Raw genomic sequence first — 20,279 nt, 5'->3', positions numbered from 1 at the left:
CCGAGCGCGCCCTGGCCGCGGCGTCGCGCGTCCGCGGCCTAGCCCGGCGCGCCCGCTCCGTCAGGCGGTCATGGGGCGGCCACCGAGAACGGCGGGCGCGGCAGGACGTAGGACGCGGGGACCTGGCTAGCCGGCCGCGGTACGGAGTCCTACGGCGGGCAACTGATACGGAAGCAGCCGGTGCCGGGACGGCGGCGGGGCAGCGGGAGCCGCCTGGGATGTTCAGTGAGTGCGGGCGGGGCGCGAGGCGGGGGAGGGGGGGAGGGGACGGAGGGGAGGGGCCTCGGGCGAGCGGCTCGGGCGCGCGCGTGCGCGGCCCTGCGCAGTCCCAGCCTCCTCGCGCGCGCGGGCCGGAGCGACCCCGCACGTGGCGGCCCCGGCTGCACGCGCCCGGAGACCCCGCGGCCCCGCCGGGCGCCCTCCCGCGGCGCCAACTGCGAGCTCACGAGGGCGCTCGGCGGAAGTGGGCAGCGGACGGACGGCTCGCGGCTGCCGCCGGGAGACGCGGCCCCGCGGACCTCGCAGGCGCTGTGGCTCTGGCGTCGAGAGGTGAGTCCCCCCCTCGCCGGGACCCGCAGGTGGATGACCTCAGGGCTCTGCCGCGAGTCCCGCCCAGCCCGGCCCGCCCTTCGAGAAAGTGAAGTAGGGAGTCCGCCTTCTCCAGGTTACAGACTTGTTGGCTACTTAAACTCGGAGGGGCTGAGTGTCATGGATGGAGTTGGTGACCGCAGAGACTTAAGAGTTGCAGCCGTGCAGCTGGCGAACTTGCCTCGGTTTCTCCTGTAAAATGGGATGGTAATCTAAGACCAGGCTCAGCTGGTAGTGGTGGCGCACTCCGTAATCCCAGCGCTCTGTAGGCTGAGGCAGAAAGATTGCTGCGAATTGTTGGCCAGCCTGGTGTACGGAGTGAGTTCTGTGCCAGTATAATTGACAGTCAGACTTGCTCTACACACACACACACGTGAGCCTTGTTTTAGGAGCTGTAAAGCAAATAGCAAACCAGAAAGACCGAAAAGTCAGTTTCTGCCTTCAGTATTCGCCATCAATAATAAATGAGATTCATGTGTTTTGGGACGGTCTCTTCCAACTGTGAGATTTGTGTGTACTTCCGTCACTGAAGAGAGGCGAAGACCTCTTCTGACTGATTAGTAATTGATTGTTTTTGTTATTCTTCACTCTTATGTTAGAATCTATAAACATCTGGGACAAAAGAAGGGGCTTTGCTTTTTTTTTTTTTTTTTTGACTTGTTTTAGCTTGTTCTTGTGTGACACCAGCACTGTTCACTGAACACTACTTAAGTCACATTTCTAGCCTTTCACATAGGCATCAGCACATTAGATGGCTAACTTCTAGTTTCTCATTGGAATAAGCACGTTTGCCTCTCTGCTCCCCTAGAAGTCCAATGTATAGGATCAGTGTCGAATAGAGTGCAGGTTCAGACACTGTAGCCACACGACTAAGTTCCCAGCCAGGAACTGCATGACTTTGGGCAAGTTGTCTGACTCCTACAGACCTCAGCTTTCCTTCCTATCTCAAGAGTTTACCTGCCTAATGGGGTAAAAGCAGATTGTCTGTGGGAAGTCCTTAAGATGGTGTCTTACTTAGCAATGGAATGTTTAGATGTTAGGTATCACTGGTAGTGTAGGAAACACAGTACTATGACATAGACTGTGATAGTGTTCCAGGCTCCGGGAGTAGATGGGCAAAGACCAAGAAGCCATGGGAGGAAGAGATAGGCAGACTGAGCATTTGTTCTCACCAGCTGAGCCATTTGAGAGTGCGCCTCCAAAGGAGAGGGATTGGCCAAAGCCTACAAAACAGTGAGGAAACTCCAGTAAAGTGAGAAGGGAACATTGGTTCTAGTGGGTAAGCAGCAGTTCAGTGAAAGTAGTGGGTTTGAATTGATGTATCACGCTGGCTTTTTGGAAAGCCTGTAGTAGAGTTGGGCTGGGTGGAAGTAGAGAAGGCCATTCCTACTTCTGTATCTAGCTTAGTACAAAAAAATCTTAACTGAACTTCAAAGCTTAGAGAGTATTAAAACAGAACATGGAGATGCAGGTTGTTCTAGATAGTATTTCCTAAAAATCATATTTTGGTGGATGTTGTATACCAGGTTACAAAGCAGGTTTCTCTGAGAAGTCTCCCTGTGATGAGAGGGTGTTATCCCATGTTGTGGTCTCTGCTACCAGGCAGCCTTGGTTGTTGCCCCAACGTGGTCTTCAGGAGGGCACGCAAGGCTGGAGCCAGCCAGTGGTGCTGGTGTGGACTTTCATCCAGCCTCACCACATCAGTTATATAAGCAAAACAACAAAATCAATATTCACTGAGGATTGCTGGGGTGATGTCTCAGCACAGGTATAGATCACATATAAAGCACAAACTAATCTGGAAATGGCCATTTCCTCTTGTGGTCCTAGTGAAACAGTCAAGGGGTTAGAAAGTCCAAGGTCAGGCTGGCTAGGTAGAGAGTTAAGGCTTTCGTGGGCTACATAGCAAAAACTAAAAAAAAAAAAAAAAAAAAAAAAAAAAAAAAAAAAAAAAAAAAAAAAAATTATTGCAAGAGATGAATGGAAAACTGCTTGGGCTGAGACTTAGCAAGGAAAACACCCGTGTGGATTTAAAAATGAAGTGCTGTTGAGGCTTTCACAGTCCCTTACCTTTCTCACAGTTTCCTCCTTCCCCTGAGGGCTTTTACCATCCCAGACCCTCCGTACAGCTTCCCCCTCCAGCCTGGGGATAAGGTGAGGCCAAGTTTTCTCCACCCACTAGAACATTCTTGTGTGAAGAAATCCTCAGTATGTCCTTCCTGACTGTCCCTCTAAAAGCCCCCAGGTAGAGTTCAAATGTGCGTCATTCTTGCTAGCCAATAGATTTAAAGGTCAGTATTCTTAGCCAATAAGTTTGAACTGTAACCATGCTGATGTAACCCGTGTTCCTAAAAAGTATAAAGACTGCTCGTCTGTCACCTTCCGGTCACTTGCCACGAGGAGCTGGTTGAGGAGTGACTCTGAAGCGCCGGGAAATAAACCTCGTGCGTTTTCATATATCCCCGATCTCTCATTCAAGGGACTCTCCAGGTAACTAAGGCTCGATTCTTGTGAGGACTGAGGGTGGCTTGAGTCTCCCTATGTATCTGTGGAGAGCTTTGGGGGCTGCTTGGCAGGAATTCGACATTGGGACAATGAAGTAGGGCTACTTCAGGCAGGATTTTGACTTTGGGCCAGGAAAGCTCAGACAGGAATCTTATTTTAGGCTAGAACAAAGAAGTAGGCTCTTCAGGCAAGAATATGACTTTGGGCTAGGACTGCGGAAGTAGCCCAGATATTTCCTGATAAGGCCCTAGAAACATTGATCAAGGGATTTTGTTTATTGTCTTGCATGTTCCCTTAACTGCCGTTATTACTTGCCTGTAACTAAATTGGTATAAAAGCAAAGTAGGAAAAAATAATCCATCTCAGCCTTAGGACTGGCTGGGGTCCTGCTATTTCACCCCTGGTTATAGGCCTCATTACTGTGTCTGGCCAAAGATTCACTTTGAAAGGCAGTCATGTTTGGAGGTAGAGATAGGATCAGAAGTTCAAGGCCCTGCTTGGGTTACCTACAGTAAGTTTGAATTCTCCCTGGATACATGAGACAGGATCCAACGGGAAAAGTCAAGGTTTAAAAATTATCTTCGATACAAACTGTACAGTGTGTCACACTTACCTTTAACGTATGTTCCCACAAAGCTAATTGGGTCTGCTCTTGTGACAATGGAAATACTAGACTTTTGGTGTCCACTTAGGTGACCTTTTAGCTAGATCTACTCCATGCACACACCTATTGCAGTACTCGAGGTGAGGCCTGGACATCCTGAGCTCAAGGTCATCTTCAAAGACTGTAGAGCCAACTTGGGCTATGTGAGCCCCTATCAAAAAATCAATCCACCAAAACAAAAGCAAAAGAGGAGGGGGCTTAAATTAATTGAGTACCTTGGGTATTTTACATGACATCTTAAACAAAAGTATAAATAAAGTTCTAGACCTATCCCCAGCTGAGGACTGAACCAGGGCCACTATACCACTGAGCTAAATCCCCAATTACAGACTTCTTAAAGCATAAGTTCACAATTAGAAAAAATGAGCTCTTCATACCCCCAAAACTGGCCCATAGTCAACAACTCTTAACATGCTAATTTGAAGATTGTGTAGAAGTTCCCTGGATTTACATTGAACTTTTTTTTTTTTAATGATTTATTTACATTTATGTATGAGAGTACACTGTAGCTGTCTTCAGGCACACCAGAAGAAGGCATCGGTTCCCATTACAGATGGTTGTGAACCACCATGTGGTTGCTGGGAATTGAACTCAGGACTCTGGAAGAGCAGTCAGTGCTCTTAACCACTGAGCCATACATTGAACTTCTTGAAGCTCCTATTCTAAAGGAATGAGTTGTGTCTATATTGTAGTGCCTTAGCACTTCACAGAACTGAGTACTTGCTACTTGGATTGTCTTAATAGACTTGTTGTTTTGTTTTGATTTTTCTTTTTCTGCACTTGATCTTAGCCAAAAGGCTGAGGAGCAATTTTTTTTTTTCTTCTTCTGTCTGCTATATTTGGTATGGAGGTTTACATATGCTAGGCCAAAGGAGTGGCACTTATTGGAGGGTGTGGCCTTGTTGGAGGAAGTGTGTCACTGTGGAGGTGGGCTTAGAGATCCCCTCCTAGTAAACAAAAGCTTGTATAATTATATCCAAGCCTCTTTATTTTATTAGTGCTTTATTGTGATCACTGGGAAATGGGCAGGTATCTCAAAATTTCAGCATAAATCTCATTTGAGTCTTAGGAGACTTGGATCTATTTTAAGGTGTATGCGTGCTTGAAGACACACACACATGCCCATTTATGGATATTTTACCATGGAAATCCAATTTCTCTGAGGCATTCACTATTTTGCTTGAAATATGTGCTTCAGAATAGAACTGGCTAAGCCAGTATAATCATGTCTATGGTATTTTGTGTTCCACATGGGCTATAAACACAGTTCCTGTTGAATTTCTGCCTTGAGGTCTTTGGTCCAGAAGCTGACTCACCTGCCCTCAGGGAGAGTAAAGGCAGTTGCATTCAAACAGTCCCAACCAGACAGTTAATTGGGAGTAAGTTCTTCTGTCAGGAACCTCTCAATTCTAAATGTAGCTAAATGTTTGTTTTAGAGTGTGTAGGAAACTTGCCCTGGTTGTCCTGGACTAGGCTGGCCTTGAATTTACAGAGATCTACCTGCCTTTGCTTCCTGAGTGCTGGGATTAAAGGTGTGTGCCACCATTGAGGCAGTATGGGAGAACAGACCTTGAGATAAGTGTCTTGAAGATAGGACAATACACCTGCAGACAAGGAGAAAGATGCTATAGCTGTACTAGAAAATAGTGAAATGCCGCATGTGTTGGCCCAAATGTGTAATCCTAGCATGTGGAGGAAGTGAAGGACTGAAGCCCAAAGACTCATCTCAGGCTACATAAAATCCAGTTTAGTTTTGTCTTAAAACAAAAACAAAGCTGGGCCTGGTGATGTATGCCTTTAACCCCAACCCTCAGGAGGCAGAGGTAGGAGGATCTCTAAGTTCCAGGACAGCCAGGGCTATACAGTCTATCTTGAAAAACAAAATGGAAGGAAGGGTTGTGATTCACCTGGGTAAGTGTACATAGCTCCATGTCACTAAGAGCTTACAGTGGAAACTTTGGAATTTTGAAATTTTGAAATGAACTAGTTTAGCAAAGTTAATGTCTTAGTTCGGGTTTTACTGCTGTGAACAGACACCATGACCAAGGCAAGTCTTATAAATAACATTTAATTGAAGCTGGCTTACAGGTTCAGAGGTGCAGTTCATTATCAAGACAAGAGCATGGCAGCATCCTTGCAGGCTTGGTACAGGAGGAGCTGAGAGTTTTTTAACTTCATCCAAAGGAAGCCAGGAACAGACTAAGCATCCTCAGGCAGCTAGGAGGAGAGTCTCCAAGTGTACTGTAGCCCCAGAGTGACACACTTCCTCCAACAAGGCCACACCTTCTAATAGTGCCACTCCCTAGACCAAGCATATGCAAACCATCACAGGTAACATTGGGCACTCTGGAAAACAGGTATCATATGATAGAAGCAAGGCTGGAATACTGACCACAAAGAAACAATGACTTATCCTTATTAATGGACAAGAAGAGAGACCTCTCAGTATCAGGGCCCTTGTGCTAACAAAAAAAAAAAAAGAAGAAGAAGAAGAAGAAGGTTTTTATTAGTAGGGGCATGCCAGCACATACATGAAAGTGGAAAACAGGTCCTGAGGCAAGAAGCTCCTGAGAAGAGGGCACTGTTCAACTAGAACTGAGCCGGACACAACTGAACCTAAGAAGTTCATTGTGTTGCCCTTGGTCATCTCTGTGCTGTAGTTTCTGGCAAAGCAATGTTCAAGACCATGATAATTGTAAATGTTCCTGCTCATTATAAATTTGGCAGTAACAGAAAATGCCCCCTTTACTCACTTATTTAAAGCCTCAGATGAACTTACATTATTTGTCTTGTTCAGGTTCTCCCATCGCTTTCCTTAACAATTTATGTGACTCGTGTCAACACGCGGGCAAGCCACCCTTCAGGTTTCCATCATCTCTGTGTCAGTGATTTGATTGAATGACTACAAATATTTTAATTTAGATGGAAACGCATTGCTTAAATTCTAATTTCTGAGTTTAAGGCCACAGCAGACTACAAATCAACCAGCACTGTCTCAAAGAAAGAATGATGGAAAGGATGGTGTGGGGAGCTCACTGGTGCAGTGCTTACTGGCTTGTGCAATTTTCTGGGACCCACCCCTAGAGCCACACAAAACCTCCCATTGCTGGGTTCTCAGCTTGTCAGTGTCCACTTATCCAGTGTCTGGGCATCTCAGGCCTTTGTCTGATGCTGCCTTCTACTTGAGCTGTTACTGCACGTGCTCTTGTGCTGCTGATAACAGCTCTGACAACAGCAGAAATGGCCTGTCATTGAGCTAGGCCTGCTTGCTGGATGCCAAGATCACTAAAAAGGTCCATGCGCTGGCTGAATGACAGTGTATTTGAGAGTGATCTGGGTACGCTTCCCCTGCTATTTCCATCCAAGAAGCTGCCTCTGTGGCCTTTGGAAAAACATAAAATGAAGGAAAAGGTAGGTTTATAATTAGGGAACCCAGACTGTGTGCTCACTGCTTCACTCAGCATCTATCTTTCTAGCTCTGTGACACCTCTGTCGTCCCTTACACTATGCTTCCTGTGTTCCTTCTTCATAGGTCATGAAACGAGTGCGCACGGAGCAGGTTCAGGTGGCGGTGTCCTGCTACCTCAAACGCCGGCAATACGTGGACTCAGAAGGCCCTTTGAAGCAAGGCCTGAGACTCTCACAGACCCCTGAGGAGATGGCAGCCAACCTCACAGGTATCAGGGTCCTATGGCTGGCCTGGAACAGGAGCTGCACACGTGGGTTCTCAGCAAAGGGGTAGGCTACCAAGCCTTAGCAAGCAGCTCTGAGGCACTGGCCTCTAGGCTTTTCCTGTCCCTCAAAACTATGCTCACTGAACTTCTGGAGCCCCTAGCTAGAACATTTCCTTCCTCAGAGCATCCAGATTGATGTGCACCTGACGGTAGTGCAACTTTTGCCCTACAAGACCCTGAGTCTCTCTGCTAGCATAGAACCTTGCTCCTGGGAGTCAGGCCTATACCATGCATGCATACTACAGCTAATGGCTGGTGTCATAAGCACTTCCGAGATTCTTAGATCTTTGTCTTGAAATCATAATTCAGAACTGGACATGATGGCTCATACCTTTAATCCCAGCACTTGGGAGGCCAAAGTGGGAGAGCTGCCATTAGTCTGACACCAGCTTGGAATATAGAACAAGGCCTAAGCCAGACTCGGAACCATAAGGAATACTCCACTATCCGGTTGGAGGACATGTGAGAGTTTAGAACAATAGCTGGGTGTTAGGTATAGTTAAAGGGTCCAAGTTAGAACCAGTATAGTAGTCTGAGGTGAGCAGGAATTGGAAGGATTTTGACTGATAAAGGGGAGGGAGAATAGCTACCTGCTTTAGCTACCTCTGAGTTCTGCTGGAGAGAACGCCCTCTTCACACCCCTCCTTTATACACCATGTTTGCCTCCCTCAGTTACTGTAGTCACTAGTATCCCTCCATCCAGTGTGGTAGCTAGATAGGACATTTTCTTCAGGTCACTATAAAGATGACATCTGGAAGTCAAGGTTGGTGCCACCTAAGTGGGTACTTGCTGCAAAGAATTTGAGGGCATCTTTGTCCATTGGCAGAGCCTCAGTGTCTCTGGATTTTATGTGAAAGTTTGCCTTGAAGTTACAGTAGGAATCAAGAGCAACATGTTGTAGACTCTTCACTAGGTTTTAAGTTTCTTCTTCAGGAAGCATAAACTTAGGCCAGGTGTGATTTTTTTTTTTTTTTCTTCTCCTATAATTCCATAGGGAGAAAAAAAGAAGAAAGAAAGAAATTTCCCGGTCAGCTGGGGATACATGTTGAGACCCTATGAGAAAAAGAAAGGATAAAGTCACAAAGGGCATGTTTGCATGCTAAAGAGGGAGTGAGAACCCAGGAAGGCGTGAACAACTGTTTGCTAGATTCTGACTTTCCCAGACAAGAGATACTCTGTGTTTACTGGTTCCCCACACAGCGGTCATCCCTGCTGCTGTGCCTCCTTTCACATCCAAAAATAATAGGCCCTGGAGGAAGTGCTTCTCTGACAGCTCCATAGTACTGAGATAAGAAAATGCTGCTCAGGAAGAACATTTTGAGAATTGTTTTTGTGTGTATTGGTGTTTTGCTTGTACACATTTCTGTCTTGAGAGTGACAAGTCACTTAGCACTAGTTATAAACAGTTGTGAGCTGTCATGGGTGCTGGGACTTGGAGGCATGACTTCTCAGATTGACAAAGCCAGGCCATGGTACATGTACCATGCTAGCATAGGCTAGACATTTTCAGGTAGATCTCAGGAATATCCTGTCTGTATTCTCCTCACTTAAGCTATTCAGTCCTCTGCCCTAGTATTATGGGATGTCAGAAGAGAAGGAAGACAAACAGGTGTTAGCAGCCTGTCTCAGTCTTACTTACTGAGATGCCACTGTACCCTCTGCCCGTCCTGCTGTGTAGTAGACAGTAACTGCCTTCCTGCCTCTGTCTCATGTGTCTTCCTCTTTAGTCCAATCAGAATCTGGTTGTGCCAATGCGGTGTCTGCAGCCCCATGCCAGGCAGAACCCCAGCAATATGAAGTACAGTTTGGACGACTGAGGAGCTTTCTCACTGGTGAGTCATTTTTAAGAAGTCAAATAACGTGTTCTTTCACAAGCATAGGGTTAGGGTTCAGAGAGTCGAATACTTTTGATTTGTTAATTTCTTGAGGTTAAGGATAGAGAACTCTGCGTGTCTTGTTCTCTTTGCCTGTGGCTTTTGGCACAGTTAATTTATGACTTCCTCTGAATGAGAGAAAGTCTAATCCACCATGGACAAAGTATCCTTTAAGTGAAGTGTGTATATTGTCTCTCCGAGCAGCGCTTATAAGTCAGGTTATAGAGTTAGCTGTTGCTGTGTAGGTGACCATGGAGACAAAACTATGGGTATGTGGCCATTTGCCTCTTCTTACACATTAATGTGCGTTTTTAAAAACAATAGCTTAAGCAGAGCCATTTACCCTATTTGGGAACCTCCACGTCCTTTCTTGTGAGGTGAAGAGGCAAGTTGAACAGCTAACCCAAACCAGTCTTCTGGACCTGTAATGGCCAGTGTTAAAGTGACGGAGTTGCAGAAAGAGATCCATGTTGATTCTATCAGAGTCTTGTCTCCTTTCTATAATAAGTACCTTACAAGAAATAAAAAAATATACTCTGGATGGATTGAGAATCATCAGCAAATGCTGGCTTAGTAACAATATAGTGGCATGCCCTTTTCATCCCAGCACTCAGGAGGCAGAAGCAGATGGATGTCTGAGTTTGAGGCCAGCCAGAGCTACATAGTGAAACTCTCAAAAAGATGTGTGCTTGCGTGCGCTTACATTCGTGTACACACACACATACAATATAGATTATGAATTAGTGGCATTTTAGTACTTGGAAAACAGAGACATAAAGATTGAGAGTTCAAGGACAAAGGACATTCTCATAGCAAGTTTGAGGCCAGCCTAGGTGTCATGATTCTGGGGTGACCCAGGAACAATAAGTAGTTTTTAATCATGAAGGTATAGAATAACTTTTGAGTAATTTTACCATAGCAGGATGCTTTCTTAGCGCCTCACTCTCACAGTGAGGTTGTGCTGCTGTACATTTGGATGATCACATCCTGGGTGTTTACCTGCTGTGGATAGGCTCTTTTTAAATAAGTTTGCAGAACCCTCATCCTGGCTTGCATTTTTATTCGACTTACACTAAATATAAAACCTGCAAAATCCAAACTCATCACAATAAAGAACAGGTAAAACCCAAAAAGCAGTAAAGTTCAAGTTACAAAGACTGTAACAGGTGGATTTTGCCAAGGCCAACCCTGCTGCCATCAAGTGTCACACTGCCATGGCTCTGAGCCAGTCAGGCCTGGCTCAGTGGTAGTGGTGGCTGTGTCTGCAGAGCCCCACTCATTCTGTCCTCTACTTGGACCATACTGAGGTGCCATGTGCGCCTCTTCTCATCCAGCTGACAGGTAAAACCTGACTCGGCATTCTTTGTCAGACATTAAGTTTGACTAATGAGTGGTCTCAATGACAGAAAAATGCTTAACTTGTACTTCTAACTACAAAGAGAAGTTTCACTAAGCAAGTAAAAGCTTTGGTCGAATATTTCATCATTGCATAAGACAAACCAGCCTATTTCATGTATATGAGTACACTGTAGCTGTCCTCAGACACACCAGAAGAGGGCATCACATTCCATTAGAAATGATTGTGGTTGTGGGAATTGAACTCAGGACCTTTGGAAGAGCAGTCAGTGCTCTTAACCACTGATGCCAGCTCTCTAGCTCCCCAGAAAACTTTTTGAGACAGGTTTGTGTGTGTGTGTGTGTGTGTATTTCTGGCATCCTGGAACTCTCTATGTAGTTCACATTGGCCTCAAGCACAGAGGTCCACCTGCCTCCCAAGCATTGGAATTAAAGGTATGCACCACCACCCCTAGCATGCCACGAAGAAGATGCTAGACTATAGGCCTGACCACAGCTGCTGAGCAGTCACAAGACATGGCCAAATCCCCTGACCTTGGCTGAACCTCATAGTCTGCTCTTCCATGCTTGATTGGAAAGGCTTTGAAACTCTAGATCTGTATGGGTAGGAAGTAAGCAGCTATAGGAGAAAGAAGCCTGTTTGTCCAGTTACTGAGTGCCACTGCTCTCATTGCAGATTCTGACTCCCAGTACAGCCATGAAGTTATGCCTCTCCTCTACCCTCTCTTTGTCTACCTCCACCTCAACCTGGTCCAGAGCGGCCCCAAGAGCACCGTGGAAAGCTTCTATAGCCGCTTCCACGGAATGTTCCTGCAGAATGCAAGTCAGAAGGACATCATCGAGCAACTGCAAACCACACAGACCATCCAGGACATTCTGTCAAACTTCCAGCTTCGTGCATTCCTAGACAACAAGTATGTGGTTCGTCTCCAGGAAGATAGCTACAACTACCTTATCCGCTACCTCCAAAGCGATAACAACGCTGCCCTGTGCAAGGTGCTTGCCGTGCACATTCACTTGGACGTGCAGCCTGCCAAGAGGACAGACTACCAGCTGTATGCCAGTGGTGGCTCCTCCCGAAGTGAAAGCAGCAGCCTGGAGCCACCAGATGTGCCCAACCCTATTCTGCAGAACGAGGCTGCCCTGGAAGTCTTGCAGGACAGTATCAAGCGGGTCAAGGATGGACCTCCTTCCCTCACCACCATCTGCTTCTATGCCTTCTATAACACGGAACAGCTGCTGAATACTGCAGAGATCTCCTCTGATAGCAAACTGTTGGCTGCTGGGTTTGACAACTCCTGCATAAAGCTCTGGAGCTTGCGGTCCAAAAAGCTGAAATCAGAGCCCCACTATGTGGACACATCCCGGATCCGTCTAGCTTGTGACACTCTGGAAGAGGAGGTAGGGTGCCACTTCTTCCTTGTAGCCCCTTCCTGTGTGCTTTCTAAACATGACCGGGCCTGCTGAAAAACTGTTCTGTAGTTCCCTTCTAGGCAGCCAGAGTTGGGACTCATGTCAGATGATGAGCATTGAGTCCCTCCCACCCATGCCTTTCAGTGCGCAGTAAAGCTCTTTCCCCAATACTCAGCGGTATTTGTGAGTAGGCAGTGTTGTGTCACTGTCTGGAAAGCAGGTGACACCACTAAGCCTGACTAACAGAGCTTCAGCTAATATTGACTTAGAGATTTTATTACATGTCTGTTGTGTACATTTGAATGTGCACTGTGAGTGTTCAGATAGTGAGGAACGGGATTATTGGTTAGTTCAGGGTCTACATGTAAGCCATATTCCCCTGCAGAAATGTATGTTGGTTCTCAGCCTGTCAGCATAAAGTTCATGGTGAGGCTCAGGCACCTGTCCTGGCTCTGTGAGCCAAGCATGGTCTCTGCCCCACCTTGAAAAGAGACATGGATTCCAGAACTGTGGTGAGTCCTTAATCAGTGCGGCAACCTGTTGTCGGGGTGACTTGTCTGGGCTGGCAGTAAAAGGTGCAAGCACAGTGGCCCAAGTTCTGTCCCAGAGTCTCTGCTGTGGAAGAACCTGGGCTAAGGGAGACCACCTTCATGGTGAGCTCCTTGAGCACCCACAAATGCTGGGACCCACATTTCTGTCCTGTTACTAATGGCGTGCAGGTAGCTTTGCCTTGAGGCATTTTGGACAGAAAATTTTTTGCACCTGCTTGAAACACTGAAAAATAAGTCTTTCTGGGTAATTTGACACAGCCAATAAGAATGTTGTGGGTATTGTACACATTAGAGTGAGCCCTGGCCTACCCCTAACTTCATTCAGAGTCGTGTTGACCTTGAACTCTGGATTCTTGGCATGAGACTGAGGAATTTTTGTATCTAGAGTGGAGTCTTAATTTCTAGGGCTCTCCAGGTAACTGTTGCTCTTGGGTTGAATTTTCAGACTTCTCTCACTGCAGACTGTTGAGCTCGTACTTTTCATCAGAAGTATGTGGAATGGGTTCTTCCACAGAAAGAGAAGTCGATGGGAGTCAGCCAGGCTCAGTATGAGAAAGGGAGCAATGACTGCTCACAGGGTTGAGGTTTTTGTGTGTGACGTGGAAGCACTGTGTGGTGGTGGTGTGGTAGGTGTAGTGCATTGCCACTGAGCTAGGTCAGCCAGATGCTTGCCGTAGAAACCTGGCAACCTGTGCTTCATCCCAGAACCTGTGTAAAGGAAAGAACCCACTCCATGGCCTTCTCTCTTATGGCATGCGCTCTCTTATGAAAAGAAGTTAGTTAAAGTCATACTTGTAAATTTTATGGAGCATATACATCATGTCTTTGGCTAGAAAAAACGTGAAGCCTAATAGACAAGGCCCTGGGTTCTATCTCCAACATAGGTAGTGGCTGCAATCCCAGCATGCTGTTGGTGTGTATTCTGAGGCCAGTTTAGGCTCCATGAGACCCTATGTTAGACAGCAATGTGTCTCTGTTACTTACATGTAAAACTCTAGTATAGATTAGTACTGTCCAGTGGTATGAGTCCATTATAAGGGGTTATTGTTAAAGTCAGAATGTTATTCCTTTTAAACCAATATGAACAGTATTCACTGATTAGGCTGAGATATGATGTATTACACTAACCCTTGTGTTGTCTTAGAACTTGTGTGTCTGCCCTGCACACCACCTTTTCTCTGCTGGTTGATTCTGGAGCTACACAGCAGACTCACCTGTTTCCGGTCCCTTAGTTTGTTTGGTTTGGTGTTTCGTTTGTGACATGACTTCTCGGCATAGCCCCAACTGTCCTAGAAACTCACTCATTCTGTAGACCAAACTGGCCTTGAACTCTGCGATCCACCTACCTCTACTGGGATTAAAGGTGTGGCTCCAGTTCTTAACATACTTAGGCCTAGATAGAAATAACTGCTTCCATTTCTGAAAGCTGTGGACAAGAGCTTGGGACTAAAGTTCAGATCTCCCAAAGTACATCTGGCTGGAAGGAAGATGGGATGTTCTGGCATAAGTATGCAGTGCAAATCAGCTGTGTACATGTCTGTTAACTGCAGGGAACATAGCACAGGAGGGATTTCTGGTATGTGCCTGTCAGCAGAGGACATGCAAGGACTCCTGGGATGACAAGTGAATCAGCCGCAGGGTGGCGCACATGCCTGTGTGGTCCTGAGCTGAGCCACACCAGAGATCATAGGTGGTTGTTTTAGGCTATGATGCTGACAATTACAGATGTTCTAGTGTCTTTGAATCTTGGCCAAGGCTTGAGAAAGGTTGCCACAGCCCTGGTTCACGTGTCCCTTCTGCAGGCAAATGTCTCACCCTCGACTAATGAAGGCCACTTACCCCTCTGATCCATAGTTTATGCCCAAAGGGTCTACAGTTGGCCCAGGGTCATTCTTGCTTCCAAGGTCCTTATATAAACTTAATGAATGCAGGATAGTGAGTCATGTGTGAGATTTTAAACCTCTTGGGGGGGGGAGTTCTTGATGGTGTTGGGTGGGGCCACAGATTCCCAGGTGATTTTGCTTTTATAATTTGAAGTGTCCACAGTAGCCATTTTGAATAATTGCAGACCAACACCACTGTTTAACTACCTCAGGTCTATATACATTAAACGTAATTATTTTGCTTTAGCTTAGTAGTTTTCAAGTAGAAGAAACAATGAGAGCTACCAGAGCTAAGTACTAAGGAGTCTCATCTCGTCTGATTTCATGGGAAAATTATTCCAAGGGTGGCATGAGTTACTTGACCCTGTCTCTTCCTCATACTTACTTTCTCAGTCTTACTGTCTATTTAGGCCAGGCTGTGTTTGAAATCAGAGATCTACCTGCTTCTGCCTCCTGAGTGCTGGTATTAAAGGTGTGCACCATCACCCCTGGTTGTCATTCTCCATCTATGGTTTGTTACCTTAGGATTTTTTTTTTTTTTTTTTTTTTTGAGACTTTGCCTGCCTTTCTTTTCCTTTATTTTGTTTTGCTTTTTTCCCCCCAAAGTGTAATATCAAAATCTTGACAATCCTAAGTATCCAGTTTTTGTCTTTCGGCATTCATGGTCTGCTGGATATGCTGGCTTTATGTTTCTGCAATTAGGTTTTACTTTGGCTTGTGTCCTTCAGGCTCTTCTAAATAGGCTCTCAGTGTGTCTCAACTGACCTTTGAGCTCAGGCTTTTCCTGTTGTAGGTTTCTCGGGGCTGTGACTACCAGGTTTCTCTCTAGATTTCATTAAGTAGAACAGAAACAGGGAACCACATGGCTTACACAGTAGTAAGAGCTGACAGCTGAGGCAGTACCTTTGGGAGAGTCTAGGGACTTAATACCAATTTAGGAGGCAGTCTTAAAAAAAAACCTATCAGAACTGATAGTGGCTTGTCTTTCTGTCACATACTCATTGAAAGATTAAGGCCCAGTCTTGAGTCTGATGTGGCCTATGGTTGGGCATTGTCAGCTGGTATGGCCATGAAGAGCGTACCCTCTGGCAGACACTGCTTCCCAGGCAGGCCCTGCTCTCTGCTTTTCCTCTCTCAGACTTACTTTCCTTCCAAGACCACTACATGTTTTCTTCTTGTCTGATTTACCATCCTACCCACTATGTTCCAGGAGAATGAAGAAGATAATGCGGGCACAGAGATGAAGATCCTGCGGGGACACTGTGGCCCAGTATACAGCACACGGTTCCTCTCAGACAGCTCAGGGCTGCTCTCTTGTTCTGAAGATATGTCCATCAGGTACTGGGACCTGGGGAGTTTCACCAACACTGTACTGTATCAGGGACATGCCTATCCTGTGTGGGATGTGGACATCAGCCCCTACAGCCTGTACTTTGCCAGTGGGTCCCATGACCGTACGGCCAGGCTGTGGTCTTTTGATCGGACGTACCCGCTGAGAATATATGCAGGACACCTGGCAGATGTGGACTGTGTCAAATTCCACCCCAACTCAAACTACTTAGCTACAGGTTCCACTGACAAAACCGTTCGGCTCTGGAGTGCCCAGCAGGGGAACTCGGTGCGGCTCTTTACAGGGCACCGAGGCCCTGTGCTCTCCCTTTCCTTTTCTCCCAATGGTAAGTACTTGGCATCTGCTGGTGAGGACCAGCGGTTAAAGTTGTGGGACTTGGCCTCTGGGACGCTTTTTAAAGAACTGAGAGGCCACACGGACAGCATCACCAGTCTGGCCTTTAGCCCGGATAGCGGTCTGATTGCTTCTGCCTCCATGGACAACTCTGTACGAGTCTGGGACATCAGAAGCACGTGCTGCAACACACCTGCTGATGGTTCTTCCGGGGAGCTTGTGGGCGTGTATACTGGGCAGATGAGCAACGTTCTGAGTGTACAGTTCATGGCTTGCAACCTCCTCCTGGTGACTGGAATCACACAAGAGAATCAAGAACATTAAGTTTTATCCAGGTGGCAGACTGGGTGGGGCTGGAAGATGGGTCACAGTCCAGGACTTGCTAAAACTGAATCAGTGATTGCAAAGAAGCCCTCCCCTACCCCACATGCACTCAACACAGCCTTGGTGCACAAGACTCCAGTTGAGCTGGGATGTTCCCAGGCTTGAGTCCGCCTGCTTCACACAGGCACCTTGCTTCTGCGTCTGTCTCTTCCCAGTGGGTGTACTGGACCAGCTGCAAAACTCTCCCTATAGCAGCTGTAGACAGTCTCTCCTGTGGGAAGGGCTGATACTGGCAGTCTTTCCTTTTCCATAATGATAAAACCAGGATTTTTATTAATATAATGAATAATTTTATTATTGAGAAGAGGAAACCTAGCACTGGCAACAAGTGACTCCTGCACTGGCTGTAATACTTGGAATTTTGAGGTTCAGGGAATTTAGACTTTGGTGGCCCAGTGTATCAGGAGAAAGGGGCACCATATGCTGTGCTTCTGTGGGCAGGCAGGTAACTACTGAGCGTGGGCTTCTACAGTGACGGTGGCAAAGGTGGTCCTTCCGTTGGCAGCACTTGTACCCTGGGGAGAAGCACTGTGGTGGGCAGAGGGTGGATCTCAGCGTTAAGCCAGTTACCCAGGGTTCTATCCTTACACCAACAACAAAATTATGATAAAGAAGAATTCTGAATAAGTCACAAGATAGACTTAAGAAATGCTGGATTTAGAGAACTTTATTGTGGCTTGTTTTTTTTTTTTTTTTTCTCCCTCAATGACCTGCTTCCACCTCACTGCAGTGTCGGTAGTGAACAGGGGATGAATCATGAGTGCACACTCACAAGTATCAACCATGCTCTAAGGACAAAGCAAGTTCTGATGTCTGCTAAAGGATTAAATATTTCTGTTTTCTGCAGAGTTATTTTGTATTTTGTTTTCTATTAAAATGTATTTAGTTTCAAAAACTGTGTGGCATCTCATTTGTACTTTCAGAATAGTCAAGTGCATCACTGGTCCTAGCAGGGTGCCTCTCACCGCAGAGCATAGGCCAGATCATTGTGTTCTGTTCAGTTTACTTTGCATCATACTGCTCTTGGTATTCAGTTAGATTACCCACAGCAGTGATGCATCCAGTGTTACTGGCTGCTGACCTGAGGTGAGAAAGGCTTTTTATTTTTAGGAGGGTCCATTGTAGCTGGGTGTAACAGTGCACAGTTTTAATCCTAACACGTGGATCTCTGAGATTGAGGCTAGCTTCGTGTACATAGTTCCAGGTAGCCAAGGATATATGGTGTGGCACTGTTTCAAACAAAAAGGAAAAAGAAATCTCATTGTAAACTCAAAGAGGTCTAACAGCTAGATTAGTAATAAATTGAACAGTTCCAAGATGGGTAGTGTGGTAGCCTATGATTCCAGCTCTTGGGAGGACAGGAATCTGAGATTAGCTCGGGCTACATAAGACTTTGTCTCAAAACCAACAAAAACCAAAGAATAAGTAATGCTAAGGGTAAGATCAATTGTCTTTGAGAGTTTTGCTTGGAGTTGGTGTGTCAAACAATTAAGAGCTGGTTGTGCCAAGAGTGCACTGAAGTGCTCACTTAGGCTATGGAAACAATGTAGACATGGAAGGTGAAAGAATTAAGTTTATTTTCAATTTTCAGAAAAATTTAATACTTTGGACCATATTGTAGCAAACAAACCAGCAGTGTGTGTACCAGTCTGGGTGATACACAGCTGTGATCCCAGGATTTGAGAGGCAGAGGGAAAAAGACCACTGTAAGAGGTCAGCTTGGTACACAGCAAGACCTCTCAAAAAAAGAAAGAAAGAAAGAAACCTGGAAAAAAAAATAAAATTGGGAATTACTCTAAGGATGCCATGATATTGCATTTCTTGTATTTATCTGAATGCCTATAATATCTTGGTTGCATAAAAGTCTAAGGGTAGATTTTTGTCTTTTCAGATTGATCTTTTAGTATGTGTGATTAAAAGGGTGGTCTGTACTTAGTCTTTTTTGTTTTAACTGATTTTATTGGATATATTTTATTTACACTTCAAATGTTATCCTCCTCCCGGATCCCCTATTGCATCCCCCATCCCATGCTTTTATGAGGGCGTTCACCCATCCACCCCGCCCTGACATTCCTCTACACTGGGTATCGAGCCTTGGCAGGACCAAGGGCTTCTCCCATTGATGCCCAACAAGGCCATCCTCTGCTACACATGCAGGTGGAGCCATGGGTTCATCCGTGTGTATTTTTTGAATGGTGATTTAATCCTTGGGAGTTCTGGTTGGTTTGTATTGTTCTCACGGGGTTGCAAACCCCTTCAACTCCTTCATTAAGGACCCCGTTGTACTTACTCTTTTTTTTTTTTTTTAATCCAAAAGGAGCTCTGGAAAAGTTTTAAGGGAAAACTTTGATGTTTACTTCTCACCAGTCTGTTCTGGCATGCTTCTCATAATCTCAGAATCACCTGGGTCTGTAGTAGTTCCCACACGCTGTCCCCAATTCAGTGTTATTGCCACTGTAGTGATGGATACCAGTGTTAGCCAACATGGTGTAGCGTTCTGTTTCAGATTTCCTCAAAGCGGGGCAGTTGTTGGCAAGGACAGCCAGCTTTGCTTTGCTTGTCTGATCATCTTCAGAGATCATCTTTGCACCCAGCACATACTTTCCACTTTTCATAACAAGCTGGAGCTTACTCCAGAGACTTTCGTCCTCTTTGCATCTTCTTGCCTTATGTGCAGAACAACCCCCAACCTAGATGGCTGGGGAGTGAGAAATGTCTTAGTCTTTCATAGTGCCATGTTTTAGTGGAATCCTCATTTTTCTAGACAGCATACCTGTCACTGACACCGTCATAGAACTCCAGGGATGGCAGCTTTTAAGTCTTCATCCAGCTGGGCATGGTGGAGCACACCATGAATCCCAACACTCAGGTGGAAAGGCCAACCTGGTCTATATAGCGAGTTCCAAGTTAACCAGGGCTACCTTGGGTTAAACTAGGTAAAACCCTGTCTCAAAGAAAAGGAGAAGAAATCCTCAGGGTAGGGTGGGGTTTTGGTTGTGGCAGCAGCCCAAGTCACCTATGCTCCTCTAAGTCACCTCTGTAAAACCTGCTCATCAAGTTGGACTTGAATAACTTCGGCTGTCACTGTTCTATCTGGGGTGAACAGAAATAGACACCACACCCTAAAACCCTGGGCCTTCATTAAATATTCTTAAACATGGTTAAAGTCATTATTAGCATTCCTTAATGTTAACCTAAAATCCTTTACAGTCCAGATGCTCATTTTCCCGTCAGTAAGATGTTGGGGTGAGGACAACTTGACTTCCTCACTGAGAGCTGATTGACACTAGCTCCCTGGAGAGGACTGTCCATCAAACAGCCAGCAAGACTTTGCTCAGGCCAGTACATCTATTTTGAACACATCATACCTGCCTTGGAAGAAACCACACAAGTACTGGTTCTTCAGGACTTTGAAGTAGTCGTGGAGTTTTTGCTATAATAAACTTCACTGAAGTCCAAGTAATCCTGTGTCCTCTCCACCTTGGTCCCGGTGGGGAGCACTTTATCTAGTAGCAGCAGAGCCTGCTGGGTCTAATCTAAGAGTGCTCAGACTAGTACAAACAGCTTCATTTGCATATACAGATTTCCTGTGATTGGTTTGGTCACCTCTGGCTTTATACGCTGTCTGTCCAGCTCACTTGT

General features: G+C 45.9%; 1 protein-coding gene across 1 annotated transcript; it reads left to right on the top strand.

Moving 5' to 3' along the window:
• The first annotated feature begins 7 nt into the window (after positions 1-7).
• On the top strand, positions 8-17,521 carry TAF5L (TATA-box binding protein associated factor 5 like). Its single transcript, XM_080937016.1, has 5 exons — positions 8-225; positions 7,290-7,434; positions 9,220-9,324; positions 11,399-12,123; positions 15,780-17,521. Exons 2-5 carry the CDS (start codon positions 7,293-7,295, stop codon positions 16,575-16,577), a joined length of 1,770 nt encoding a protein of 589 aa, XP_080793142.1. The 5' UTR covers positions 8-225; positions 7,290-7,292; the 3' UTR covers positions 16,578-17,521.
• The last annotated feature ends 2,758 nt before the right edge of the window (positions 17,522-20,279 follow it).

The sequence above is a fragment of the Micromys minutus genome, assembly GCF_963924665.1.
Source record: "Micromys minutus genome assembly, chromosome: 24".
Taxonomy (NCBI): Eukaryota; Metazoa; Chordata; class Mammalia; order Rodentia; family Muridae; genus Micromys; species Micromys minutus.
Note: the sequence above shows the minus strand (reverse complement) of the source record. Positions and strands in the feature narration are given on the sequence as shown.

Excerpts from the sequence above, each read along its gene's own strand:
- TAF5L (XM_080937016.1), top strand. The coding sequence starts at position 7,293 with ATGAAACGAGTGCGCACGGAGCAGGTTCAGGTGGCGGTGTCCTGCTAC. Across the intron at positions 7,435-9,219 it reads GATGGCAGCCAACCTCACAG|TCCAATCAGAATCTGGTTGT; the intron begins GTATCAGGGTCC and ends CTTCCTCTTTAG. Across the intron at positions 12,124-15,779 it reads GTGACACTCTGGAAGAGGAG|GAGAATGAAGAAGATAATGC; the intron begins GTAGGGTGCCAC and ends ACTATGTTCCAG.